General features: G+C 51.1%; 1 protein-coding gene across 2 annotated transcripts; it reads left to right on the forward strand.

The window, feature by feature from the left end:
• Window positions 1-12,415: 12,415 nt before the first annotated feature.
• TCEA2 (transcription elongation factor A2) lies at window positions 12,416-27,510 on the forward strand. Of its 2 annotated transcripts, XM_062504885.1 has the most exons (10): window positions 12,416-12,501; window positions 14,841-14,903; window positions 15,513-15,618; window positions 16,714-16,804; window positions 21,817-21,950; window positions 23,384-23,440; window positions 24,143-24,297; window positions 24,620-24,766; window positions 26,593-26,664; window positions 27,223-27,510. In XM_062504885.1, the coding sequence occupies exons 1-10, from the start codon at window positions 12,433-12,435 to the stop codon at window positions 27,229-27,231; spliced, it is 903 nt and encodes a 300-aa protein (XP_062360869.1). In that variant the 5' UTR covers window positions 12,416-12,432; the 3' UTR covers window positions 27,232-27,510. The 2 variants fall into 2 exon arrangements, with proteins under 2 accessions (XP_062360869.1, XP_062360868.1); XM_062504884.1 differs by lacking the exon at window positions 27,223-27,510 and having other exon boundaries at window positions 26,593-26,694.

Consider the following 27,510-nt stretch of genomic DNA (forward strand, 5'->3'; position numbering starts at 1 on the left):
AGCACCCAAAATATCCCCAGGCCAGCCCAGGAGAAGTCTGCCTTCACAGGCAATGCCAGCCCACTTTGCTCCCCTCCCTCTCCCCACAGCCAGCAGCACAGAGCTTTACTGCAGGGATTGAAAGCCCCCTCACCCAGGTGTTTGGTGAAATTGCAGGGTCTGTGCCTGGCTCAGCTTTCCTGGGAGGGGGATAAAGCCCTCCTTTCACCCTGATCCCCACAAGGCTGGAACATGGGATGCTGGTGACCCACTGGGTCCTCACCAACCACATCTGCAGCCACACGCAGGGAGGAAGCTCTGGGTGGGCATCCCTGGCCAGAGCCAGGATCGGTTCATGCCAGTTAGTGACCTCTCCCAGTGCCCTCCTCGCTGGCCTTGGAATCAGGCATGCTGAACCCCAGTCCAGCACACAGCCTCGGGAGTTGTGTGTTTTTTAATTTCTCTTTTTTTTTTTCATTCCCTCCCCAGTTTTATTGAGCTGGCAGCTGGCTGACCCCACCCCGGCCCCTGGCTTCCCTTCCTAGCATCCCGCGCAGCCCAGCACCACACCTAGCAGAGGAAGCGTGGCGGGACGGCCGCCTCTGCTCCCCAGCACAAAGGCATTTTCCTTCCCCGCCCCCAGCCCGCCCGCTCCCGATTATTTCTCCCAGCCAGATCCAGTGCCGAGCTCTCACCCGGTTAAAAATAGACGCAGCACCACCTGGATCATCCCAAGTGGTGTCGGAGATTTGAGGGCTCAAAGAGGGGCTGGTGGGGATGGCAAGAAGGAATTGTCAGCTCGAGCCTGATGGTTATTTCTGCTGCTGCTGCCTATGGGTTGGTGGAGGAGCCCCAGCCTGAGGCTGTGCGACCAAATCCAAGGGACTTGTCCGCAAAATTTGTATCCAGGTAACGGAGGTGGCAGGTGGATGCTGGCAGGATCCTGTGGTGGGAAAATTGCTTTATATCCTCATTTTGCAGTAAGTGCAGGGCAGGGGTAGGATGGGTCCTTGTGTTTAGCTACAAGTACTGCACTCTCCTCTGGTGCCCAGCACTGCCTTCCCTTGCACACACAGACCAGCCTTGCCTCTATATGTGTTCACATCATTAATTGGTTAATCACCATGCAATTACCAGCAGTGTGTGGCTGGAGCCATTGTATGTCCAATTGGATGAATGAGATATTTCACAGGAAGATATTTGTTATTAATTATAGCAAATAATTACCATTAGGCCACACCGGCCATGTACCCGGAGCAGTGCAGCCAGGTGGGATGGATGTGACCTACACCCACAAAGGAGCTGGGGATCCTCGGGATGTTCCTCACACAGTTTGGGGGAACCTGTGCAGCATGGCCCAGGCTGGTGGCTCCTCCAGTGCCCTGAGAGGTGCCCCCGTGCTGGAAGGTCCCGTGGGCTCCCCTGGGGCTGGGGCTGCTCCGGCCTTGCTGGAACAAAGGCTTCCCAAAGAAAGGCGCTTCCTGGAGAGCAAAGGACTCAGGGCTGGGGCTGTGTGTGAGTCCTGCTGGGAGGCTGAAGTCATCCGCTGGGAAATGCTGTGCTCACTGGAGTCTCCCCTTCTCCAAGGCCCAGCTCAGCGCTCGGTTTCCTCAGGCACAAATAGTTCAGTGGGTCAGGTGGAGCTGGAAAGTGCCGAGCAAGGCAGCTGGGGTTCAGCATCTGTGTCAGGAGCATCCTGGCTGCAGCCATGTGCCTGTACAAGGGTGACAAATTCCATGTGTCCCCAGCCAGGGACCAGGCTCCCACCCAAGTGGGGGGCAGTGGGCACTTGTGCCACTCCCAGTACAGGGAAAGCCCAGCTCAGCTGTTTTCTGCTCATGTGCTCTTTCTTTTTGGCTGCCAGCTCCCTCTGACAAGTGAAGGGCATCAGGGACAGTAGGAAGGTGTCCTGGGCCACAGTGGCTCTCTGCCTGGGTTCTCAGTGCCATTCTGGCTGCTGCCAACCATGCCACAGGTCCCCAACAGCTGCAGGAGCTGAACTGGGAGCATAGTGTAGGCTGCATCAGCCAAGCCTGGCAATCAGACACCGCATCTGAGGAAGCAGAGAAAGTTGTCTTTATTTTCAGCTCTTTCCAATAACCAGAGGTCAGCCTTGTTTATATAGGATTATAACTGAAACGACAACAGCGATACCCATTGTGTGAGCAGCAACAGCCACAGCTAACCTGAAAAAGCTGTTTGCTCCACATGGGTGCAGCCACCACACCTCCTGGGTGATGGCTAGAGACCTTGGGCCTCCCCAGGGCTATCCTGCCTCCTCTTCCCCCACTTTTGCTCTGCCACAACCCCTTCTGGCACCACCAGCTCTCTGGTCTCAGCATCAGCTTGGGGTGCTGCTCTTCCAGCCACATCACTCTGTGTTTGCTCCCCAAGCTGTGCTCTGGAAAACCTGGGGTGTTGTCCCCACATCCCAAGCACGAGTGGAACTGTTGCAAATCCCATCCATGGTGCTTATGGAAACTAAATGCTGGGAAATATTTCAGCACAAGGAGATCGGAGCATGCCGGAATGCGCAGGGCACACGCTGCCTGGAGTTGCTTCCCTGGCAGCTGATTGCAGCAGCACTCATTGCTTTAATACCCAGTTCCCATCACAGAGAGAGCCCAGGCTTTTAGGAAGGAAAGTCTTACTCTTCTAACAACTATTTCAAGACTTCCATAAACACATTTTTGGTTGAGCATTAATGAATTACCTCAATGTAGAGCTACTCATGCCAAATACATGAATACAGAGTGTAGAAAAGCCGCCGAGAAGCAGATTTGGCTGCCATTCAGCTGCTCCGATCCGCACAATTTCTTTTCTTGATTATAGCAAGAAAATGCTCCCTGCCTGTGGCACTGCATCCTCCCAGGAACAGGCAGCTGGCCGACAGTTGGGCTGTGCAGAGCCTGGGCATGCCGGGGTTATTCGCTGCTTCCATCGCTTGAGTTGGCAGAGAACGCTGCTTGCTGGTGTCTGTGCAGGAGATGCAGCCAAGAACCAGGATCCTGCTCCCTCTGCATGCCCAGGCTGGCTGCCTCGGGATGCCTGACCTTCTTTCGGGTGCTGAGGAAAGGAAAACTGCAATTGGAAGGATTTCTGAGCCTGGATTTTTTGGGAGGTGGGTTGAAACTGCCCATCTGTGGCCCTGTGGCCACACATGCCCATGAGAACCACAACCATTTGCAGCTCCAGCATGGCCCCTCTCCATGGTCTTAGCCTTGGGGACTCCCAGGAGGTGATGTGATCCCCATGAAAAGTGCAGCCTCCCCTTTGAATACACCTTTCTTACAGGGCTATGCTCTGTGCGTTCCCAACCTCTGTGCCCACGTGAGAGAGTGGTGGTGGTACCACTGTGGGCATTGAGGCCCCCAGCTGGCAGCAGAAGTGTCACCCATCCTCTTTCTCACTGGGATGGCTGATCCAGCGGCACAGGACATCTCCATCTAGGAAAGGTTTGCTGTTCTCAGGAACTGCTGTGGCTCCTGGCATGGTTTAACTTAGCATGAGGCATGACCTCACCAGGCAGTAGCAGATGGTAGATGGCTGCTGGCTGTGCCATGCTCCCCTCTTCCTTTTCCCCTTTCCTCTCCCCTCTCTCTCCCCATCCCCTGCATCCCCCAACACAGTGTTTTCTGCTCAGGTTTTCCATGCACTGGCTGGTTTTTGTTCACAGGAAGGTGGCTGCCTGGTTTGTCAGCATCACTACAACCAGGCCTGGAGGAGGACAAGCCCTTTGTAGCATCCCTGGAGAAAGAGGAACACTACTACAGCATCCCTGGAAGAAGGGGAGCCCTTCGCAGCATCCCTGGAAGTGCCAACCTTTGCCAAAACTTGCAGCCCACCCCATTGCACACAGGATCTCGTGGCCACCTCTGTGCTTCACCAAGCCTTTTGCTACCGAGCAGAAAGATTCAGGATGCTGCTGAGAGAACCTCACCTCACACAGACAGGGAAACACATGTGGAAGTGAGGAATTTTGGCTCAGAGCAGGGTAGATGCTGTTTTGGCTCCGTGTCTCAGTTTCTCCATGTCTTGAACAGGGCATGGGGCAACCCAGCCTCTCCTCAGCCCTTTAGAGACCACAATCTCCCCAGCAAAGGGCTGGGGAGTAAAGAAAAAGAATAAATAAAACAAATAGAATAACAATAATAAGAATAAATAAGAATAAAGAGAAGGATCTGAGAGCATTCCCTCCTTGCCAGCAGAGGAACTTTTGCTTTTAGGTGCTGCACTGGGGACATTAAAGGAAGGGAAAGGGGATGTGCTGCATTTGCAGCTTAAAACCTCAAGAACTGTGACATCCCTCCCATGAATTGGCCTAAAAATGAGATTTTAAAGCTTGCCACAGGCAGCATCATTTTCTTTGCTTTCTGATTTCAGAACATCCTTTGTGCTGCAGCCTGGAATGCGGCACTGAAATCCCCCAGCAGCAGAGCTGGAACTCGGGGATGCTGGGAGCAGTCCTGGAGGGGTTTGGCACAGGGATGCAGGGTGGGATGAGGAGGATGCTGTGGACCCCCAGGGCTGCGCCGATGCCGGGGATCCCCGTGACTGGCGGAGCGCAGGGGGCCGGGGCAGGAGGGAGGTGGCAGGGAATGGCTCCAAGGGAAAGGCTTTGTTCGCGGGCCAGCCGGGAGCGTGCGAGGGCCTCCGGGCTCCAGCGTTTCTCCTCCACTTCGCTCCTGCTGTGTGCGGGAGCCGAGCCAAGGTGGAGCACCGCGGGGTGGAGTGGGTCCCTGAGGAAGGCAGGGGACAAGGGACGGCCGTGCATTTGGCCCTTAAATTGCCTGGGAAAGCAGCTCTGTCTTTCCATCTCCCCCCAGGGCTCTTCTCTCACCCAAGCTGAGGCTGTTTCCCAGGCTGCTTGCCCTGAACACCTCCACCTCTGCCCTTTGCCAGCGACCCCTCTTCTTGGCCTATGGAGCCCGTGGATCTGCAAGCTCAGGGGAAGGATAAGGAAAGGCTCACAACAGAATGGCCCTTCGTGGAGCGCTCGAGCTGGAGAAATAAGGTTAAAGGCTCTTATCTGATGGAGCTGCAGCCTTGCCAAAGCCTGTTGCTATCAGCTCGGGACACATGTGCTATTGGCAAAGCTTCGGGGACACAATAATACAAACAGTTTTCATTGTCGAGTCAACAATGATGGGAGAAGGAGCCTGGTGCTATTACCGGTATAAAAGGCACTGTAGGAAAGCTCAGGACAGGAGGATGCAGTCAGGATCAACAGCAGGGTTTAGCAGATTACAGTTATATTTGTATTCGGGAAGGAGAAACCTTCCATCCCCAGTGGGCTGGAGCCAGAGGGACGGAGCCAGCGCTGGGGGTTTAGGCTGCAAGGAAAAACTCTTAGAGCAGCACTGGAAGCAGCTGCAGCAAAGTGCTGATGGCAGCGGGTTTGGACAAGGGCAGGTTTGCAGCACGTCAGCCAAGGTTGTGCTCTGCTCCTGAGGAGTCACTCAGGGAAAAACTCACGCCTGCAAGGCAAGAGAGGTTGTGCAGCCACAGTCCGAGGCTTGCGCAATCCTCTACATTTTCACTAAAAAGTCTGTTTATTTGGAAAAGCCAGCGTTTGCAGGGTGGATGGGTCATATGGCACACACTGTACCCACACCCTACTGTCACTTGGCAGATTTAAGGATGATGGGGAGAAGGTGGGTGCCTCCACAGGGCTGCTGCACAGAGGCCAGGCAGTATCTGGGTGTTTCACAGGCATCTTTCCAACAGCCTCGTTGCTTACCCCCACATTTCTTCTCCTCAGCCTTCCTGGCCCCTGTCAATCTGAACAGGGCATTTTTTGAGTACACACAGTCCCATGCCATCCCATACCCCCAGATGTGGATGGAGAGGTGATGGGGAGCATCACTTTTATTCTGCCCATGGTAGTGAGGAAGAGGATGCAGGTTTGCCAGCTGTTGTGCCATGGTGACAGGAGTCAAGCATCCATCTATCCATCTATCTATCTATCTATCTATCTATCTATCTATCTATCTATCTTTCTATCATCTCAGGCACAAAAACCTCCCCACCATGGGGGGCCGTGGGAGGCTGAAAAGCTGGACAGGAGGTCAGGAAATTGTTGGCTAATGTCAGGGACCGAGTGGGGCCAGGGTGGCCATTCCCACTGGGAGCAATGATGTCAGGCGGCGGCCGGGGCCAGGAGGCAGGAAGCCCAATGCAGCCAGCGAGTCTGTCCTCCTTGGACTTCCCTGTGTGTTTTCATGAACAATGCACCTCGTGTCAGGGACACTGGGATGCAGGTCCTCCTTCACTTGGGACACTGCTAGGCTCGTCCTCCTGCACTGGGAACACTGTTGTTCCATTCCAGGTGCTGCTCTTTGCTCATGTGGGCTCTGGAATGGTGCTGGTGTTGCACCTTTTACATGGGGATTTGGTGTCTGCTGCATCACTGTGAGGTCTGAAGGTGATAGCTCTGCTGCTGTACTGTGCTGCTTCCCTGGGTGGCACATCCGGCCTTGTGTGAGGAGAAGACAGGCTGGTGAGCTCCAGAGGAAGTGCTTGGAGAAGGATGGCCATGCCAGCTGCTGGCCCTCTCTCTCCCACTTCCAGCTCACCTGGGACAGGGTACATACCTGCTTTGAGCATCCAGCCTGCTTTGGTGTCCAGATATTCCATCTGGAAGTGGAAACAGCAATTACTCAAATGTGACAGGAAAGGCTCTGGCGGTCTGAGACACTTAGGGAAGCTGTGAGATGTGGAAAAGCCTCTCCAGGCTGCAGGTCCCCACTGAGGTGAGGAGTGTCCGTGGCCCTGCATGTATCCTCCCAGCCCAGGCAGCTGGAGCTTAGTTTTGCATCTTGGCCCCTCTGTGAGCTGGGTGGGCATTCAGAGCGTGCAGGGGCTGCAAACAGACTGGCCGGGACTGGTCAAGACACCTGGTCACAAACAACAAGAGGGAGAGGGACTTCCTGGGGACAGCGAGCTCATGTGTGGCCCCAAGGACTCGAGCTTGGCCTCTCCCTCCACCCCACCCAGCGTACCCTTGTTTTCTCAGAGGTGTACCCGCGCTGGGGCCGCCGCAGGCTGCGTTTGCCAGCGGCTGGCAGCGATGGCTGTGCTGGTGCCGACAGGCTGGCTGGCATGCTTTCCCCCGGGGAGGCTTTAGCAGGAGGCTGTGCATTTCTGGGAATTGTGTTGGTTATTGTTCGAGCTGCAAGTGTGCGGCGCGCTGATGAGATCAGGGCTCGCTGCTCGGCGCTGGGGCAGCGGAGCCGCAGCAGAGCTGCTGATGGGGCGATAAGCGGGACAAGGTTCTTATCGTGCTCCCATCGCTGCGGGGAGCAGAGGGCACGGCACAGCCACGCTGACCTGCCTCTGCTCGATGAGGGCAGTGAGGAGGGAACACGCTGCCTTTGCCCTCCGGCAATCCACGGCTGAACTGTTGAGGTTGTTTCAGAGAAAAGGCCCCAGCCCTCCTCGCTAAGCTTCTCCTTCCTCCCTCTCTGCCAGTCAATCCCTGTCTCCAGCCCCTCCGAGGTCTCGACCCCGATCCTGTACGCTCTGCCACATGCTTGCTCTTCTGCTCACAGGACACGGGTCCCGTTGATCCCAAACTCTGTGGGAGACAGTAGAAGAGCTTGCAAAAACACTGAGAGAAAGGGGCTGGGGTGTTCGAGCCCTTTGAAATCTTTTGTTGTGGCTGAACTGAGAGGTGCCACGTTACCCCATGAGAAGTTAATCGTTTTCCTCCGCCTCCTCCTCGGGAGGATGCCTCCTTCTTCATACTGTGGCTTTTGACACAGAACAGGTCACGAGATCCCGAGGAGTCAGACCTGCTGCCACGGAGGGGCACTGCCATCCAGAGAGCTTCCCACTGCCCGGGTCTGGAATCGCACGGGTGAGCAGAGACAGCATAGGAAATGCTACATGGGAAAGCCCTGTGTGGGAGCCCAGGAGCCCCTGCCTTCCCACAGCACACTTATCAAGGCACCAGTTCAGAGTGGTGCTTTCCGTGGGCCAAAAGGGAAGTGCATACACACCAGACTTCTCAGGGTCAAGGATGCTGGGCAAGCAGTGAGAGGAGAGGCTGCAGGGGGCAAGGGAGGGAACCAGGGTGTGGGGAAGGAGACACAAATAGCAAAATGAATGGCTTGAACTTCCTATGTTTTATGGAGGTGAATAAAAGGAGACAGAGGGGGGCGGAGAGAAATGAGACCTGAGTAGCCTGCATAGGCTCTCATGCTCGCACAGGCCAGCCCAGACCCCAGAAACTGCTGATGGCTGATATGGGGTAGCAGCCTGCACACACTTGACATGGCTCTGGGCTTGCTGCTTGTCTGCCCTAGCGTTCCCCAGGGGCATCTCCTGAAGCGTGACAGGCTGATGCTTAGCATTTATTCCTCTCCCTGTCATTATTATTTTGAACAGCAGCCAGTCTAATTAAAATTGTTATGAGGAAGAGGTTTAGGGAAAATCCAACGTGTCTCAGAAAAGCATCTGCAAAGCTGGAGGTCTAAACTCCACCCTGGCACTCGTGATGAGCAGGGCCCATGGGAGCCATCATCTCCTCTGCATCCTCCCTTCCATGCTCCCCGTTTCTCAGGGTGGCAGAGGCTGGGCTAACACACAGGGTGGTCCTGGCCATGTTCCCCTTGCAGCTGCTGCCCATTGTAGCTAAATCCTGCAGCTTTTCCTGGTGTAGGACTTGTCCCAGGAGGTGCAGATGGGCAGTGTCCCCAGGTATGGGTGCTCACCTGCAGCTCCAGGATAGATGCAGTGGGGGGATGTAGAGAGTGAAGGACATGGAGCCTCTGTGGGCTGCTCTTCCAGAATGACATGGATGGATCCTAAAATATCTAGGATGGAATCCTAAAATATAATGTTTTCTGTTGTGTTAGGAGGGCCTGTGCCACCAAGAAGGTGTAGAGAGGTCCCTTGGCTCCTCAAAAGAGAAAACAGGATGGCCTGTACGACAAAAATGGAAGTCATCATTCATGCCACATTTACCAGGTTTCCTAAGTATTTGAATGGAGGATTCGAATGCTCCAGGGTCAAATGGGGCAGGGCTAGGAGACTAAGGGCATCAGACAGCTAGAACAAGAAGGGGAAGAAAAGGCAGATCCCTGCCTCCATTCCAGGGCTGGCACAAGTACATGGTTAGAGGATCACAGTCAGGAGTCCTCCAGCCAAGGCAGGCTCATGAGGGTAAAAAGGAGGGGAGACACATCAAAACCCCTCCCCAAAATAAGTGATGCTTTGGCAAAGCCTGTGGCAGCTGCTCCCATCTCCTGCCTCATCATCTACCAGCTACTGATTGTTGTTCTCTGGATGGGGTCACTCATTACCAGCTCAGAGTCCAGTATCACCCAGGACAGACAGTCCTCCAAGCAGTGACCCAAGGCTGAGGTCCTGGAGACCTGAGCACCCCTGAAGTTAGGGGGTGTCTCAGGACAGAGCTTCCCTGTGGGTTTTGTGGTGGGTGGACGGACAAGGCAAGCCCTGGAGCACCTCTCATCTCTGTTTTTTCCAAAAGTGGACCAGACCAAGCCTCTGCTGGTTGGGAGCAGAGAAAGGGTGGGGTTTGATGGCTTATCTCCAAATGACTTGAACTTACTGGGGCTAGTGGAAGCAGGGAAAGCTCATGCAACTTGCTCCAGCCCATTTGCTGTGTACAAATCTGCTGAGAGCTGCTTGGGAAGTACAGTAGCCCAGTGGAAAAAACAGGTGAGATTTTTGTGGGGTTTTATTTTGCAGGAAACTTCTCCTGGCTCTCCCAGATCTCCCTGCCAAGGACAGCTGCCAGCGAGGCACCACATACAGAGATTTTCAGGGAGTCTCTTGGTGTGCAGGGGTCAGCAAAAGCCCCCTCCCAGCCTCTCCCTGACGGACTCGCCCCTGCTCTGTTTTTAGCACATTCAAGTAGCTGCTTTCACAAGAGGTAAAAGAAAGTTCATGGATCCGTTGACAGATCACCCCAAGCGGGAATTTCTCTGGGAATTCCTGCAATAGCAGGTTGGCTCCCGTGGAGGTGGAGTTTCCTCTGGATCTACCTCCACCCAGGCTTGGGGAGCGCTCTGGCCACCGGCTCCACGCTTGGGGGGCTGGGCTGAGCGACGCCACCGCTGCTCCCCAGCCAAGGTCAGCCAGAAACCCTCCCCGCTCTGCAAGTGCCTGGCCTGTTGTGTCCTGTTAACCCTTGGGAAGAGCGGAGTCACAGGCTGGCAGGGTTGGGCTGCAGAGCTGGCCCGTGCCCACAGGCACACAGGGGCAGAGGACATGCCCGGCAGGCACATAAGGCTGCAGGCGTGAGGATTTCGTGCCATTCTGTCCCTCGGGGACCCGCTGCCACGCAGGCAGTGATGGACCCTGGGTGAGGCTGGTTGCCACTGCAGGAGGCCAGCGCGGGCACGGTGATGGCTCCTGCTCCAGGCAGGGAGCGATGGGGGTGATGGCACTCGGCATCAGTGACTGTGTGCTCTGGAATCTGAGACACATCCCAGGCCATAGTTGTGGTCAGGAACCATCTCTGCATTGCAGCGACACAAACCACATTCACAGTGGCAGCAGTGCTGCTCGAGCGTGTCTCTGACGCCAAGGACCGGCGTGACCCGACCCCACACATGGGACAGGCAGCTGCCTGTTTCCAAGGACCTACAGAGGGTTCCCTTGTTGGGACTTGTTTCCTTCTCACTAATAGAAGTGAGTCTCTCCAAAACGGCACCCCCTGACTCCACAGCCAGACCCTGCACACCCCGAGGGTTAGAGAATTTCCAGGTGCTGCACAGGCTCCAGACTGTGGGGTGGAAGGAACTCTTGTTCACAACATGGGGTCAAGCCAAGAAGTTTCAAGGTATCATGCCAGGGAGAGGGTCTGGGGCTCCCATTTGATCTGGGGCCACCTTTACTGATTTAGGGATAAACTGATGTCTCACACATCCAGAGAGCAGCTCTTGCTCAAGGGGATCCCAGAGCTCTGTGGTATTGCTATAAATCTCCATGGTATTGCTATACAGAACAGCAAGCTGGCAGCTTGCTAGTGGGCAGATTTGGGGGTCAGCCACCCACCAGAGCTTTAGCACTGATCTGTTCAGTACTTCTCTCTCTGAAGGTATTCAAAGCCCATCTGGACAAGTTCCTGTGTCACCTGTTTCAGGTGACCCTGACTTTGAATAGGGGTTGGATGATCTCCAAGCCCTTGAACCCTACCAATTCTATGATTCTGTGATTATGCCCTCAGTGACTCAGCTGCCCCAGGACAGAGTGCAGTTGGAGATGAGCGCTGGGAATTCTGGTTCCCATGACCTGACTGTGCATCCCGAGGCCACACGTAGCATATCCCTGTGCTTCCACATGATCTGCAGCTCCATCGGGGCAGGACACGGCCGCTCTTCACCAGCACAGTCAGGGAGGGCCCTCTGTGAAACCTCGGTGCTTGGCAAGGGCTGTGCAGGCGGCTGTGCATGGAAGTTCTCCCTCTGCCAGGAACCAGCTGGAGGGAGCGACAGCGCTCAGCAGCAGCTCCCGGGGGGGATGCGCTGCCCTCGCACAGTGTGCGAGTGCCATCTACAGGGGGCCCAGCCTGGCCCCCCAGAACACCCCCTGGTAACTGCTGTGCGGTTCCCAAGGCCGTATGTGGGGCACGGCCTCGGTTTATCCCGGGAGCGGGGTCAGCACTGCTCCGAAGGTTCAGCACGCCCATGGGAAAGAGTCACAGTCACAGAATGGTTCGAGGTGGAAGAGGCCTGTAAAGCTCATCTTGTTCCAAGCCCCTGCCATGGGCAGGGACACACTGTCTCAGGCTGCTCCAAGCGCCACCCAGCCTGGCCATGGACATTTCCAGGGATCCAGGGGCAGCACAGCTTCTCTGGGCACCCTGTGCCAGGGCCTCAGCACCCTCACAGGGATGAATTTCTTTCCAATACCCCATTTAACCCTGGCCTCAGTCAGCGTGAAGCCGTTCTCCCTCGCTCTGTCACTCCAGGCCCTTGTCCAAAGCCTCCCTCCATTTCTCTTGGAGCCCCTTTAGACACTGGAAGGGCTTTAAAGGTCTCCCCGGAGCCTTCTCTTCTGCAGGATGAACCCCGCATCTCTCAGCCTGTCTCCACTACAAAGCTTCTCATTATCGCGCAGCAGCATTCCGGGACACCGCCGCTCCTGCCGTGTGGTGGCACAGCCCCGCGGGCGGGCCCAGGGTCCCTCAGCCCCCGCTCCGCTCCGAGCCCCTCCGCGGGGCGAACGGCAGCGCCCCCGGCGGCCGGGCGGCACCGCGCGGAATGAGCGCGGGCCACGCTGGGAGATGAAGTCCCGCCCGTGGGCTGAGCTCCGGCAGGCGGCGGGTGGAGCTGGCGCCCCAGGACTACAACTCCCGTCGTGCCCCGCGTGCGCCCGCCCTGACTGCGGCACCGGGGGCTGAGGTGGGCAGCGGGCACCGATCGCAGCTCCCCCCGCCCGGACCCCCGTCCGGCCCCGGCACCGATCCCGGGGAGCGGCGCGATGGGCGGGGAGGATGAGATCGTGCGCATTGCCAGGCGCCTGGACAAGATGGTGGCCAAGAAGAACGCGGTGAGTGGCGGCGGCAGGGCCCCGGCTACCCGGTTGGGGTGGGGGGCCGCCCCCTGCCCCGGGCTCTTGTCTGGCGGACGCGTCCCCGCACCCTTTCCGCAGGATCCCCTCCTCGCTGCCGCGCTGGTGGACCCCCACCTCTCCCTCGGTGCGCGTTGTGAGGAGCCTCCCCCTCCCCAAATCCCATTTTGGGGGCCTCTCTTTCAGTGCCGCCCCGGTCATTACCTCGTGCTGGAGCAGAGGCTCCCCCAATTAAAGTGGGGTTCCCTCTCCCAGGCCCCGTCGCCCTCTCCCTTCCGCATCCTTTGCGGAGGTGTGGGATCCACCCACTGCCAGTTTTTGGGAGGGCAGCCCTATGTGCCCCACTGTCAGCACTCCGGGGGTCACCCTGCGCTGCCTGCCCGGTGTTCTCCTCCTGCAGAGCATCCTCAGCCCTTCTCCCCTGTCCCTCTGGGAGGTCTTTGGAAGGGGAGTCCCCACCAGCACCGGCCTAGGGCTCCAGTTTGCCTTCGGGAAAAAGCCCGGTGCTGATGGATTTGCTTCCTGCATCCCCATCCCACAGCTCTCTGCTCAGTCCCGTGTCCTCTGGAGTGTGGAGGGCTGGCCAAGATGCTGTCAGCACTCGGGGAGTCTCGCAGGGTGTGCTGTGACCCGTGTGACAGCCTGGGGGGACAGGAGCCGGTATTTTACAGCTTAATGGGATATATCAGTGCTTGTAGGAGTACAGTGTCATGCATGTGCTAAGGCAGAAAGCTTACAAGAGTTTGTGATGGAGGTAGGTTGTACATCTGTGTTTGGGGTGGGGGAGAGGGATTTTGGGGCTGGGAAGGGCTGTGGGGAGTGGGAGATGATAGGTGAGGAGGGGAAGGGATTAGAGGAGTAGGATATTCGTGTGGTGGGATGCAGGGTGCTGTTATCACATGAACTTTTGGATGTTGGACTGACCCTGCCAGCTGTGGGTAGGGCGAACACTGTCGCTGGTGTCACTGTTGGAACAACCCAGGGAAGTGTGTTTGGGCTAAAGCACAGCCTATGATGACTGTTCTCACTGGTGGCAGGTTTTCAGCATCAGTGTTGAAATAGGAAAGGAGCAGCTTTGCAGAATTTGCTTCCAGCTTCATTGGGAAAGAGGCTGCTTCTTACAGGAGGGGTATGCAACATTTCCTCTTGGCTGGCATTTGAGATAGTGCTGAACTACAGCATGTTGTGTGTTGGCTAATCTTAGAACTCTTCCTGCAGGACAGTTTCCTGGAGTACCTGTTTGTTGCTCTAGATTTTTCGTGGATCCTCATTTGCTGCCATTGTGCTGAGTGGCTTGGTTTGGAGTCAGGGCTTACCGGGTCACTTTGGGTGTTCAGGGCTGGAGAAAGGCGTGAAACTGTTTGAGGGGGAGGTCAGTCGTTCTGGGTACTGTAAATGTACTGTGTGGTTTATGCTGGTGTGAGTTGCTTGTGTGCACGCTGAAAGCTTTGACTCTGCTTTGATTTTGGCATCTGTTCTGTAGGGTGGATTGCAGCTGGATTGCTTCCTGGGGCGAGTTGGAAGCAGCCCTTCTACATAGGGAGGATGGGATGTGAGGACAGGGCTGGCAGTGCAGACGGCTTCCATTCCCTACAATGGTGGCTGTGCAGGCCTTGTGCTGCAACTGGGCTTGGAGTGGTTGGCGTGGTAAATGAGCTACTAAATGTGAACACTGGAAGCCTTGTTTGAGGGAAGGGGGTTGGGAGGAAAGAGCCAGCTGAATGGAGACAGGACTAAGCCAGGCTGGGATGTGCTAGAGCGAGACAAGTGATTTCCACTTCTCTGAGTGACTGCCAGTTTTAGGTTTCTACAAATTCCTAGTCAGATTTTTCCAGGTTCTGGGATGTAGAGATGATGTAAGGAGACTTCACAGAACAAGTTTCAAGTGACCAACTCTTCAGCATTACAGCTTGCTGGCTTTGCTCCCAGTCTCAGCTTTTGTCCTGAGCAGAGCGCGGTATTAATACGAGAACTAGGAAACAGCTACATGGAGTCATTGACAGCTGTAATTCAGAGTGTGTTTTTCAGGTGTTCATCATGCCAGGTAAGAATAATAAACTAATGCTGCACTTGCACCATACACAAGCAAAGACCTGTAGCACTCCAGTGATCTTCTGTTTTACCCATTCTAGTAATTCAGGTTCCTTCAGGTGCAGGATCTACTGTCTGCTTGGAACAGCAACCCCAGCAGTGAGCTTGCTGATGTTTCAGGGAATGCTTGTTGGTGTTTTTCCCTTTGAATTCAACTTTCTTTGTCTTCCCATGCTGTTGAATTTCTTTAATAAAAGCTGATGCACTCATTCTCTTTTCCTCTCCAGGAGGGTGCAATGGATTTACTGAAAGAACTGAAAAGTATGCCTATGACTTTGGATTTGCTGCAGGTGAGTTGCACAGTTATGGTAAAAAGCTGAAGTTTGCATCAGGATGAATTCAAAATGTTGTCTAAATAAATTTCCTCACACTTCTTGCCTCATGCAAAAAATCAAAATCAACATTAAATCCAATGAAATAGTGCAGAAGTTGGGTTTTGGACTTGCAATTAAAGAGCTGTGGGTCACCATGTATGTAACTGCTCAAATCTTGTTTGTAGGCTGCGAAAGGAGGAAAGACTGGGTTAGAGTAGCAAACACAGAGGGCAGTCGTGGGAGTTCTTTGTAATGTTGATATTTAGGACATTGGGGGGGAGTGAGCAGAATTACAATTTGGAGGTTGTGATGCATCTCTCTTAGAGTCTTTTTCTCTAAGCTTGAATGTCACTTACAAATGTGTAGGGAAGGGATTTATGGGAGATTGGATGTGTGTTCAGTTGAGCAAGCTGGAGAGTGTCACCTCACTCTTCCAAAGTTGTAAGGGTCATAGAATCATTCTGAAAGCCTTTGGATACTCCTGTCTTGGTCATGGCTTTGACTTTGTTGTGGTTATTTGAGATTTCAGCCAGTAACTAATGATGAATCTATTCTGGAGTGATTCACTGGGGTGTTCCCTTGCAGTCCACCCGCATTGGGATGTCAGTGAATGCACTGAGGAAGCAGAGCACAGATGAAGAAGTGATATCACTTGCCAAATCCCTCATCAAATCTTGGAAGAAACTTCTAGGTAAGGAAATCAGCATGTTCCTGTCAGATTCAGCTTGCGAACAGGCTGCCTTCAGTGGGAGGCTGAATTTTTTGGGAGAACTTATCTTTTGATCTGAATAAACATCCTAGAAAATCAGGCTTTACAATTCCACCCTCTCTGTCTTTCAAGTTTTGTGTCCTATCATATATGCCCTACATTTAGCTCCTGTTTAGCCAGCTCAACATTGGAAGAGCATTGAAAGCTTCAGGACTACTCACTTATACCTCATCAGATAATAATTAGCAATGCTGTTTGTGGAAACAATATCTGTGCTCTGAACCCTCTGCTCCCACTTTTGCTCTTTGTGGCATTAACACCATGTGTGCTGTCAGCCTTGTGCAACAGCTCGGGAAGAGAAGTGCTGGAATGCATTTTGTGGGGGTGAGCTGGAGAAGGATCTTAATTCACCATCTTCTAGAAAAACTCACATGTACCATTTCCAGCTGAGGAGGCTTTCCTGATTATGGGCTCCCATTTCTTGCTAGGCTGGATCAGTGTTAAAAGGGCTCTTTTCCTGCTCTGCCTGGATTGTTACCTTCTCATTAGATTGAGTGTGTATTGGTTCGACCCAGACAATTTACCTCAGGGTCAAACTTGTTCTACAGTGTCATGAAAGTCCTCTTCAGGGTTGTGCTGTTGGCTTTCAGCAGCACTTGGGAATCAGAAGAAGCTGTACTCCTACAAGGACCAGCCTGTACTGGCCCTTCAGCTGGTGTTGGCCTGCAATTCTGCTTTTAGTTGTGCTTGAGAGAACTTGATTTAATCCCTGCTCAGCAGCCTCTGAAATAAACTTTTGTGAAGAGGCATGTCTTGTGAGGAAGCTTATCTTCCAGGCAGGGAACTGATTGCTTTCTGTTTGGTGAGGAAAGCTTTTGTTTGAATTAGTTTCTACTTGCAGGCAAGGAAAAGGTCTGTTGGAAAGCAGGAAGGCCATAAAGGCATTTTCTCCTGCTTCTTTTTGGGAGAATAATAACTTGCTTTATGCCAGCAGTGGGTAGTGTGAAAACATTGAGGAGTATAGACAGGACTCTATCATAAAGACCAGTTCTGAATGGATTCCTCTTTTGAACACAGATGCTTCTGAGGAAAAGAATGAGGAGAAAAAGAAAAGCCTGTCTTTGCCAACATCTTCCTCCAGGGAGACTGGTAACTCAAGAGACCAAAGGTAATACTTCCCTTTTACCAAAGATGACAGTTAGAGAATTTGAATTTTCTTAAAGAATCTTACTTTATTATTTTTAAGTGTCTGAGTCAGTGTAGTCAAACTTCTGGTCAGAGCCACTGAAAGAGTTTCTTCTTCAAGGTTGATCTGTGTGGTGTTATTAATTAACTGTAATACAGAAATACACATCTAAAAATACAGTGGCTTTAGTGAGTCTTAAAATTTTGTTAATATTTTATTTAATGTTTTTTTACTGTTGGTTATGTGTTGTTTTTTCTAGTAGTAGAAGAACATTCCTCTATTCTTTTTTATGTTGCATTTTTGTGCGTTTTTGTTTATTTTTAACTTTGAACTCCTTAGAACGAAGATTATTTTTGGCCTTTGCAGTGTCAAGTGATGGATGGGATTGATTGATACATTACTAAAGTAAAACTTCCATTTCTTTGTCCTTGGTAAATGCCAGCAGGAGTCCCCTTTTCCTTGTGGCTCATGTCCCCCAGCTGGCAGGTCAGCTGCATGCTTGCTCCTTGCCATGCCTTGAATGCTGCATCCTGTTTCCACTGCCTGTGACTGCAGTTGTTGAGTGCAGTCAGTGATCAAAGGGGAGGGGGAAAATGGGATTGAAACTTTGTTCTAGAAATTTCTCCCAGCCTCAGATCCCAGGAGGGTGTGTGCTTCCTAGATTTGGCTCTTAAGTGATTTAGCCAATTTCCCAAGTTTGACAGAAGATTTAGAGTATTCAGGCTGCAGTCCTGCTGGCTTGTAGGATTTTCCATGTTTGCAGCCTTTGTTGGTCACTTTCTTGTCACTTCTTTGTTTTTGTTTAGCTCTCTCAGGCTTGGCACTTCAGGGTGAACCTCGATACAGAGCTGCTGTTGCTGATTTCCATGACTTTAAATGATTGGTATCTTTGGTTATTTCGCTTCCATAGAATGGGAAAAGGATTTTCTAAGTATTGTAATGAAAGGACTTGGGAGACTTCGCAGCCAGGCTGGAGTTCAGTGCTGCAGTGCACAATGGGAGCCAGGGCTGTCCAGATCTGTGTGGGATTTCACTTGGAACAGGATCTTGGCTGTAGGCACAAAGGCAAAACCCCTCCTTACTGCCTCCTTGCTTTGTCGCTTATCGTGGGGTATGTGGAGTGGAGCACAAGCTCTGCCTTGTGCTGCTGGTGTTCCCTTGTGCCTTAATGTGCTGCAGATACTGCAGTTTTATGGGGTTTTTTAATTCTTGTTGCTTTTTGCATGTGTTCAGCCTCCATCTTCTGATTAGCAAAATGTCCCCTTGGCTGTGAAGGATGAACAGAAGCCAATGGATTAGTGTGGCCTAGACCAGGAGCAGGGGCCAGCTCCTGGTGTCAGTCTGTTGAACCAGGCTCTTTTCCAGAAACAGGAATGTTTTTTCTCCAGTTCTGTAAAATAAACTACTAATCTGCCTTAAAAAAATAATAATTTATTGGCAGAGTAGAGTCTCTGTTCTTTGAAGCAGAGAGTGCAGTGAAGTCAGACTGGTTGCCCTGTGTGTGATAGCTGGTTCAGATGAGGCTGCTGTCAAGACACCAAAGAGGTCAGTTTGTATTCAGATATTTCAGCCTCTTAGTCTGTTAGATATTGGCTATGCCTTCCGTTTTGTTCAGGGAAAAATATTTGACTAACTCTTAGCCTGAAATTAATCTTGCTTTCTGGAGCACAGATGTAGAAATCCCTGTGTAGTGACTGGAGCTATCACTGCAAGACCTGAAGGCTCTGAGCCAGCCAGCTTGGAGCTGGCACCTGTGAATTTAGATGCTGCATTACTCTAATCTAAAGCATGTTCTGTTGTGCTGTAGAGTTTCAGACCCATAGTGTAGTACATTTTAATGGGCTGTATCTAATGTTTCTGTCTCTGGCAGCATGAGGCTTTTCTTTTCCAGGATTCGCTAAACTGCCTTTATTAGGAGGTTTTGGATCTGTGGCCTGAATTTAGCTCTTCTGTAGGATTTTCTTTCAGTGCAGCCCTGAGTTCTGCTTGCAGTCCCTGGCTGCTGCTTTGCCACCATTTTGTTCCAGCACAGCCTTGTTGTATGTATAAACTTTTGCTGCCTGGGTAGATTTACAAGCTCTTTCTCCTGTTTAACAGGAACAGTGTGAACCACAAGGATTTCCTGAAATAAGTCTTCTAGGTTTGTTTGAGCTCTATTTCCCAACTATTCTGTTTATAAACTAACCTCTAAACCTTAATAAATAATTTTCTGTCTTTGGAATGGCTGAGATGTCTGTTTCATCTAATTCTTGAGGGATCAGCTCTCATCTCAGTGCATGGATGATTTGTGTGTGCAGGCAAAGGTATATTTCCTGATCAGCTAACAAAGTGGGACTGCCATGCATCTTGTTGAGCTTTTTTCCACCCCCCAAGGAACAAACATCTCAATATTCAAGTCGATAGCATCTGCAGATAGAACCTTTCTGAAAAATCAAGTATTACCTCTGCAAATGCAGGTCTGAAGACTGTGTTTGAGGACTTAGTGTAGTGAAGGTTGGTGCTCTGAGTTCACACTGAGGTCCCTAAGTTCACACACAGGGTTTTGCTCTGGGAAACCTTTGTTTGTTGCTTGAAAAATAATACAAAATTTAAATTTGGAAGAGCTCTCAGGGAAGCTTCTCCTGCAGCCCCTTCTCAGCACAGCACAACCTCTGCCCAAGCTGTCCCTGAGGCTTTTTTCAAGCTCTTTGACAAACCTAGAAAATCTCAGGGCAGGGCATTTCCACAGCTGCCCTTGGCAGCATTTCCAGTACATGACTCACCTTTACAGTTTAGAACTTACTCTCAATCAAAACCTGTCTTACTAAAACAATTTCTACACCCTTCTGTGGATTTTTTCCTACCATCTTCCTTTGTAAGGAATTTCAGGACTTGTCTCCTTTAAGTTTCCCTTGCCACACACCACCCATATTCCTTCAGTCCTTCCTTTTACTGTAAGTATGTTTTGCCTTTCTCCTTTGGGAAGTCTAATTTTTCCAAACTATTTTATGTAATATGAGAGGCTGTGATTTTTTTTAGATGGGTTATTCCTGAATTATGGGTTAATCCTTAGTGTATGCTGTGGTATATACACCCCCATGAGTGCTGCCTGTGATTGGTGTGTAGCTTCTTAAGCACAAAAGTACCTGATGGCAGTTTCTACATTCCAGATGGGAGAAAATAATCATCTAATGGATTATTTACAGGCTAAGTTGTTTCTTCTTTTTGTAACATGTGCAGTGTAAATCCTATTGAATGTTTTGAGCTGTTTGGACACAAATCTGTTCTTTAGTAAGTTCCTGTAGTGCCAACCAGTAAAGCCAGCTGGTAAAAAGGGGTTTTATTCAGCTACTTGTCAAAGAGAAACACAGTGAGCTCACAGTACAGTCTCCCTCACAAAGTGCATTATCTCCTTCATATGAGCCAGAAATCAAAGTTCTGCATTGGTTTGACCTGAGCAATTTGCCAAAGGTTGCTGGTGGATGCTTCTGAAAAGGGCTTGGCGAGGTTCTGAACTGTGGAAATCCAGTAGCCCCAGTGGTGGTCTGTGGGATTTGAGCCAGACTGGATATGACCTTAGTCACAGGAGAGCCCAGGATAAGTCCCTAAAGTCATCTGGCTCAGTTTGTGTAGCAGCAGATTCGGAAAGTTTCCAGCTTAGTGATGTTTTTTTGTGGGCTGACTAATCCCTTCCTGGACAGTGTAGTGGAAGTCCTTGTTCATAACAAATTTATTTTTGATGGCAAAGAACTGGCAGTAGTGACCCAGCATAACAAAAATTGTCAAGCCGCTTGGATCTTCAAGAAGATATTGCCAGCATGGCATGGGTGAAATCCTGAGGTTTCTTCTTTTCACTTTCTGTCTCTTTGTGCAATAATGGTACCAGGCTTTGCTCATAAATACAGGGAATTTTACAGCCAAATCACCAAAGTCAGAGCAATCTCAGCTGAAAAAAAAACCAAAAAAACAATTGCTGTTCTGCTGCATAGATTTAGGGGAAGAACAAAGCTCTAGAAAATAATCTGTGAATCATACTAACCCAGATCTTTTACCAGCAGTATTTGCAAGGCTGACTAATTCCATGTGCAGATGTTAGGCTTTCTGGGTGCACAACCAGCTGAGCTTCTCATTGAGGTTCCTTCTCTGCATGCGAGACCCTGCAGTAGTGACTCAGCCTGCCCACATCATGTGCTGATTGTGCAGGCAGGTCTCCATCCAGCTCCCCTGGCAGGTGACCCGACTGAGTCAGCCACAGCAGGCAGGTGTTTGCATTCCCTTGCCTGTGCTAGCTCACAAGTGGAAATGGATTTATTTTTGAGAGCAAAGCAGTATTTCTTAGTCCTGTGCTAGCCTGGCATCTGTATGAGCTGTGTAGGGGTGCTCTTCTGTGAGATGAGTAATGAGTATCTTGCTCAGATTACAGGAAAAAGGAAGAACCTTTTATGTGCTACACTTTGTTGGTGGTGTTTTTTAAATATCAAAGCAGAAGGAGCCATTTTCTTTCTTTTTCTTTATTTTCCTTAGCACAGCTCCTTCTTCTGCAGCTTTCTGCTTGCTTTCTGCTGAGGGCAGTTATGGGCCTGATGTCCTGCAAAGTTAAAGAGGAGAGAAGTACCTTGAATCCACACTGCACTGCCAAACTGAGAGAGTGCTGATGGTCTCAGATGTCCTGAGTGTATTTGGGTTACTGGTGGTGTCCAGCAGTAATGTTGTCCCTCGATGCCCAGTGGTGCAGCAGCTGATACGTGTTGAATATCACAAGATGGTTGGCAGGGTTGTTCATGGATTAAACCCCTGCTGGCAGCCAGCAGTGTCCACAGGAGAGCTCGTGTCTGGGCTGAGGGCGCTGGCTGCTGTGTTGTGCTCTGTGCTGATTTGGGACAATGACTTTGCACTGTGTTCTGACTGGTTTTGTATTATGATTAACAGGATGCTTGGCCACATACCTGCTGCTCCCTTCTCTGCTCTCAGTGGCCCAAACTGAGACATTCTGACAGGTGAAGTTTTTCTTTTAGCTCCAACAAAAGGCAGGAGCCTCCAAAGACTCCGACCACCCCCAAAATCACCACCTTCCCTCCGGCCCCCATCACCTGCGACGCTGTGCGCAACAAATGCAGGGAGATGCTGACAGCAGCTCTGCAGGCTGATGGTAAGTGCTGGGGGCAGCCATGCATTGCCTCATGTGCTTCACAGCTCCTGGACCATTCTGACAGAGACTGTCAGTGCCAGCTCAGCTTAGACACACTGTTCTGGAGCAGCCTTGTCCCAGGCTTGTTGCCAGCAGCTCAGTCTAGCCACTGGCCACCCCTTTGATGAAGTGGCTGCTGTTGCAGCATTTTCAGACACTTACACGGGGACCTGGCTGGAGCTGGAGGCACGACAATGTGTCAAGCAGTGGCTGTTAAGAACATGGGGTTTGTCACACAGGGTTACGTGGGGTCTTCTACTCTGCAGCATGGGTTGGTCTTTGCAGAAGTTTAATCTTTCAGGTGTGCAGGGATTTGCTTCACTTTCTAGGTCTTTTCTGATTGCTGTAAAATGAAGCTGTCTTTCCTGTCACCCTTGGGGTGCAAAGTGAAGCTGTAACTCAGTACGTGGACTTTGGAGGAATGGTGCTCATGCCAGTTAGCATCTGCTGTCAGACTCTGCTGCCTTTGCAGACAGGAGCTCCTTAAATACTGTGGTCCTCTGGATCTTGGGTGGAACAAATCCCTATTGCATTCAGATTGTGCCATCTCAAGTGAGAGGCAGGTGCTCAGCATGTCTAGAAGTTTGAGCATCTGGTTGTGTCCACACAGATCCCTTTAAAAAATTGGGGTCTAGGTACTGCAGAGTCTTACTAATTTGGAGCCAAGGAATGTAGATGACAGATGGAGAAGTTCATGAGGTCTTTATTTCTAGCTTTCCTATGCATGTGTTTATATGCTGCATTAAATGCTTTTCTTTTAGAAAAACCCTTTCCATATAAAATCTTGGAACGAGTTCCCTTGAGCCTTTCCCTAAACTCAGCTGTGCTGTACCGTCCCTGCTTTATGGTGTTGGTTATCATACTGGCTGTACAAATCCATGACAGTTATGCACTCTGTATGATGCTGTTGAACTGGTGTGTGGGAGAAGAGGGGAGGAGCAGACAGTCCTGAGGTGAGGTGACATGAGGAAGGAAAGCTTGGTCCCAGTGCTGCACACCTCTAGGCCCTCCCAGGTGGTTGGTCTGAGCAGAGTTACTTCTCACTGAGGTATATATCTGATAAAACTCAATTCCTGCCTATATATCTTTGATTTCAATTATATGAAAAATATATTGGAAGATTAAGTTCTTGGGCCAAGGCTGATGTTACCTTTGTCTCATGTAGTCCATATCCTAGAGGCAGAGGGCACAGACTGGCTAGATTAATCCATTTTCATCACTGCCCTTTTCCAAAGGGTCAGAGAGTACCAAGAGCAAAGGCCTAGATGCCATTTGATGGGAAGAGTATGTGAATCAAACTAGCAAATTGTCCAGATTTGTAGCTCAGAAATACTGAGCCTGGGGAGCCCTGGCTTGGTTGGAGGGAACTGAGCTCCTGTTTTTTTGTCTTACAGACGACTACATCGCCATCGGTGCCGACTGCGAGCACATAGCAGCCCAGATTGAAGAGTATATCCTTGCTGTACATTGCTTCCTCAAGGGCCTGCATGCCTCCAGCAGTGAGATCCATGTGCTCAAATGAAAAATGGGACTGTCTGAGCATCAGTGTTCTGCTGCAGCTTGTCAGGGCTCTGGGTGTGGTTCCAGCTCTGGGCCTCTAAGGAACTACCAGTGTGGAGTTGGGATCTCAGTGACTGTAATGCCTAGTTTGTCCTTCCCATCAGAGTGCTGTTTTCTGCTTTTGATTCTGCTTTCAAATACATGCAACTTCCCTGTGCTCCCTGTTGAGGCGAGTGTGCTGATCTAGACAAAAGCAATGGAAAAGATGGAGCAATGAGGATCAAGTTCCATGTTGATGTCAGATAAACCTCATGGGAGGAGTTTGCTTGGTTTGGGAACTGTGGGGTTGGAGGTGCAGCTGGGCTCTCTCAGTGGAGGGGTTTGTGGCTGCCTTGCTGAGAGAAAGGGAAGGTTGTAGAACCTGAGCATAGCTGAATATTTCCAGCACAATGAAAAAGCCTAAGCTGGAAGCCCCTGGACTTTGGGATTGTATAAACCTTCTCTCAAATCCAGCACTGACCTCCCAGAGCAGGTGCTACTGTTGGGTCCCAGCAGCTCTGTCCTGGCAGTGGGTGAAAATCCCTGCTCTTCACGGGTGGCTGGGAAATGCTTGATGCCTCTGGGCTGGTTGCAGGCTCCTTGACTGCCCTTACGCATTTACCAGGATGTCAAGAACACCGACATGAAATACAAAAACCGTGTGAGGAGCCGCATCTCCAACCTGAAGGACTCCAAAAATCCTGATCTGAAAAAGAACGTGCTGTGTGGGGCCATCACCCCTGAGCAGATCGCAGTGATGACCTCGGAGGTGAGGCAGCCTGAGGAGCAGGGTTTGCTTTTCACAAGGAATGTGTCCTGAGGCTTGGCTAGGCTGCTGCTAGGGTTGCAGTTTTCTCAGTAGCTGCTGCTAGAGTGCATGGAGTGAGCTTGCAGTGGGGTTTGCAGTGTGGAGAGTGGTTTGTTGGGCCTTCACATCATTCCAGGGCCCTGGGTATGAACCAGAAATCAGAATTGCAACAGGCTTTCTGTCTTAATGCCCATCTGTCAGGCTGCCTTGTCCTGTTTCCACTGTAGTGGGTGTGGTGGTAAAACTGGGCAGATGTGATTTTATTGCTTTTTTTTTTTTTAAGGAAATGGCCAGTAATGAGCTGAAAGAGATCAGGAAAGCCATGACAAAAGAAGCAATCCGAGAGCATCAGATGGCCAAGACAGGAGGGACACAGACTGACCTCTTCACCTGTGGGAAATGCAAAAAGAAGAACTGCACCTACACCCAGGTTGGTTTTCCTGCTCCTGTCTTGGCCTCTGCACAGGACATGATCTGTCACTGTCATGAGCTTGCACTGCTCTGTGACAGGCCCTGCAGCACAGCACAAATTTCGCTACTGGTGGACAGAAAACACTCAGTGCTGTCTAAAATGTACTTCTGCACGTGTTTCTGTGAGCTTGTGTAACTTTCGGGCTCACTTGTACAAGAGCAGCAGTTGTTCAGCACTGAGGAAGCTTTCAAAAGTTCAGCAGTGCTCTACACTGAAAGCAGTTGCTGGGAATGCTGGGATTCAGACAAGAAAGAAGTGGGTAGTGTCAAGGAGAGGCTGCAGAAACTGAGTCAGACATGTTGATGGAATTAAAAGTACAAATTAAGAATATAGATCACCTGCAGCTGGATAAGTCCCAACTTACTTAAAATCAAATAGCATGAAATGGGTGAAACAAAAGGAATAAATGAAGCCTGTGATGTAAGCAGACAGAGGATTTTCCTGCCCCATGGCCAGCTGCTGGAAGCCTTGTGCATTACCAGTGCTTTTTAGCTCCCATGTTCGTGCCAGGCATCTGGAGATAAATGTGCCTTTGCTGTGAGTCAGTGGTTTAGAATGTGCAGATACCCAAAAATGCACCAGCAGCCACCAGATTGCTGCTGAGTGACTGCGCACAAACTGCGTGTGCAAGCGCCAGCTGAGACTCCTGCATCTGCTTGGACTTGACATACAAACACATGGAAAGAGGAGATCCAGGAATCTGACTAGGGAGTTTCCTCTGGCTCAGCAGCAGCCCTGCATCCCACAGGCTGGTTCAGGCGAGAGGCCTCACTCTGCCAGTGCTCCCAGTAAGCAGTCCTGGGCTGTCCCAGCACGTGGCACTGTCTCCATCTGTAGTGGACTGGAGTTTGGCTGCCTGGAATTTGAGCAGGAGACAGCAGTGTATTCTAAATAGAAATATCAGGAGGTTTTCTCTATTTTTATTTGTTGTCTAGTGAAATCACTAGTGGGTGATGAGGTGTAAGTCTCAAGTAGGTGAACTGGCATTTATGAGCATGTTGGAAGCAGACAGTAAAGGGGGAGAATTACAGAATTTAGCTATCCAGCGTTCTTGCAAAAATGGTTAATTTGCATCATGCAAATACTGTGACTGTTGCACATGGGTAATTACACATGTAGATCACCATAATCACCCCTCGGCACAGTTCTGCCTGACTAGTGTGGGGAGTACCAGTGTTTTCAGTCCAGATCTGCCTTTTGGTATTCAAATGCCACGAAAATCTGGTTTTGAGTAAAGTATGTGTTTCTGGCAAAAGCCAGTCAGAGGCAGCAATCACATCTGGGTTAAATATCAGAGTTCCTTAATGGCTCAAATACAAACCAGACTGGAACTGTGCAGAACCTGGTAACCCAGAGTGTGTTCCTGTGAGGCCAGGATGTAGGACTGCTCTGTCAATGGGAATGTCTTGAGTGCTTTTTTATGCTCTTGTGCTTGGTACTGAGGGGTTTGTCATGACAGTGCTGGCCACATCCCTTCCTGAGAGACAGTTTGGGGAGGGATTGGCTGTGGGCATGCTCACTTCCACAGTCACCTGCAAGAAATGGACAGCAGATTGGGTGAGGAGGGAAATAATGCTGTCCCAAAACTTCAGGTAATGTCAGGCCGAAGGGGGTCACGATCTGTGTGTAACACAACCACCAGACTTACTTAACTGGAAAACTCCTTTTGCCATCCCAAACCTCAATCTCTCATTGCTTTTGTGAGCCCAGCACGAATCCCTGGAGGCTGGAGGGACAGGGCCATGTGTGATGCTCAGCTCTGACCTCCCTTCTGTCCCCCCCAGGTGCAGACCCGCAGCTCCGATGAGCCCATGACCACGTTCGTCGTGTGCAATGAGTGTGGGAATCGCTGGAAGGTAGCGCACCAGGGCTATTACTGGCACTGAGGGGTTTTAGGGTGACTGCACCCACCATTGGCTGCTCAGAGGTGTTTGCCAAACCCTCACTGGCTCTAGAGAGTGATCTTCCCTGCCAGCACAAAGGCAAGAGCTTTTGGGCTCATCCCTGCAGACCAGCTGGGGTCAAGTTTCACTTCCATATTCCCTCATTCCCTACTCTCTTCTCATATCCCTTCTTCCATAACCAGCTTTACAGTGCTTTCCATGCTGCCTCTGCCTCCTGAGGGTAGTGGTGATGATGTTCAGGATTTCAGAACTGCTCTTTCATGCTGTGCACAGAGCTCAGGGGTGAGCAGAAACCTCCTGGTCAGTGGCGAGCAGAAATGATGCCACCTCAACGTGCCAAAGAGCCACAGAGAGACTTTGACATGGGACCTCCCTTTGGCCCCTGCTTCTGAGAACCCCCAAGTCCTTGCCAGCCTTTGAAACAAGCCCACACCTGGATCCTTACCTTCTTCTGCAGCTCCCCTTGGCAGTGAGGTTTCTAATTGGGGTTTAAATTCCCTTCTCTTGCAGTTCTGCTGATATGTGCCATGGCCTGAGAACGGCAGCCAAACGCAAACCTGAGCGCAGCCTCCACACGCCGGCTCCCACGGCAGTTGTGTTTTGTGTCCCAGTGAGTTTGCATTGTCACACACAGAGAGCAGCAGTGGGGAGGCCTGGGCCTCGCAGAGAGCCACAGCCCTGGGCTGACAGGTTGGCAGGAGAGCTCATTAAACACACCCAGTCATTACTTTCTCATCTAAACGAGTACGGTCACTTTCTCTTTAAAACTAATATTAAACATTTTTGTCAGTTTCTGAC

This window comes from Cinclus cinclus, chromosome 18 (genome assembly GCF_963662255.1).
Source record: "Cinclus cinclus chromosome 18, bCinCin1.1, whole genome shotgun sequence".
Taxonomy (NCBI): domain Eukaryota; kingdom Metazoa; phylum Chordata; class Aves; order Passeriformes; family Cinclidae; genus Cinclus; species Cinclus cinclus.

Bases quoted from the DNA above. Each gene is read 5' to 3' on its own strand.
- TCEA2 (XM_062504884.1), top strand. From the start codon at position 12,433: ATGGGCGGGGAGGATGAGATCGTGCGCATTGCCAGGCGCCTGGACAAG. The intron at 14,904-15,512 runs GTGAGTTGCACA...GTTCCCTTGCAG, and splicing joins TGACTTTGGATTTGCTGCAG to TCCACCCGCATTGGGATGTC. The intron at 23,441-24,142 runs ATATCCTTGCTG...GACTGCCCTTAC, and splicing joins AGCAGCCCAGATTGAAGAGT to GCATTTACCAGGATGTCAAG.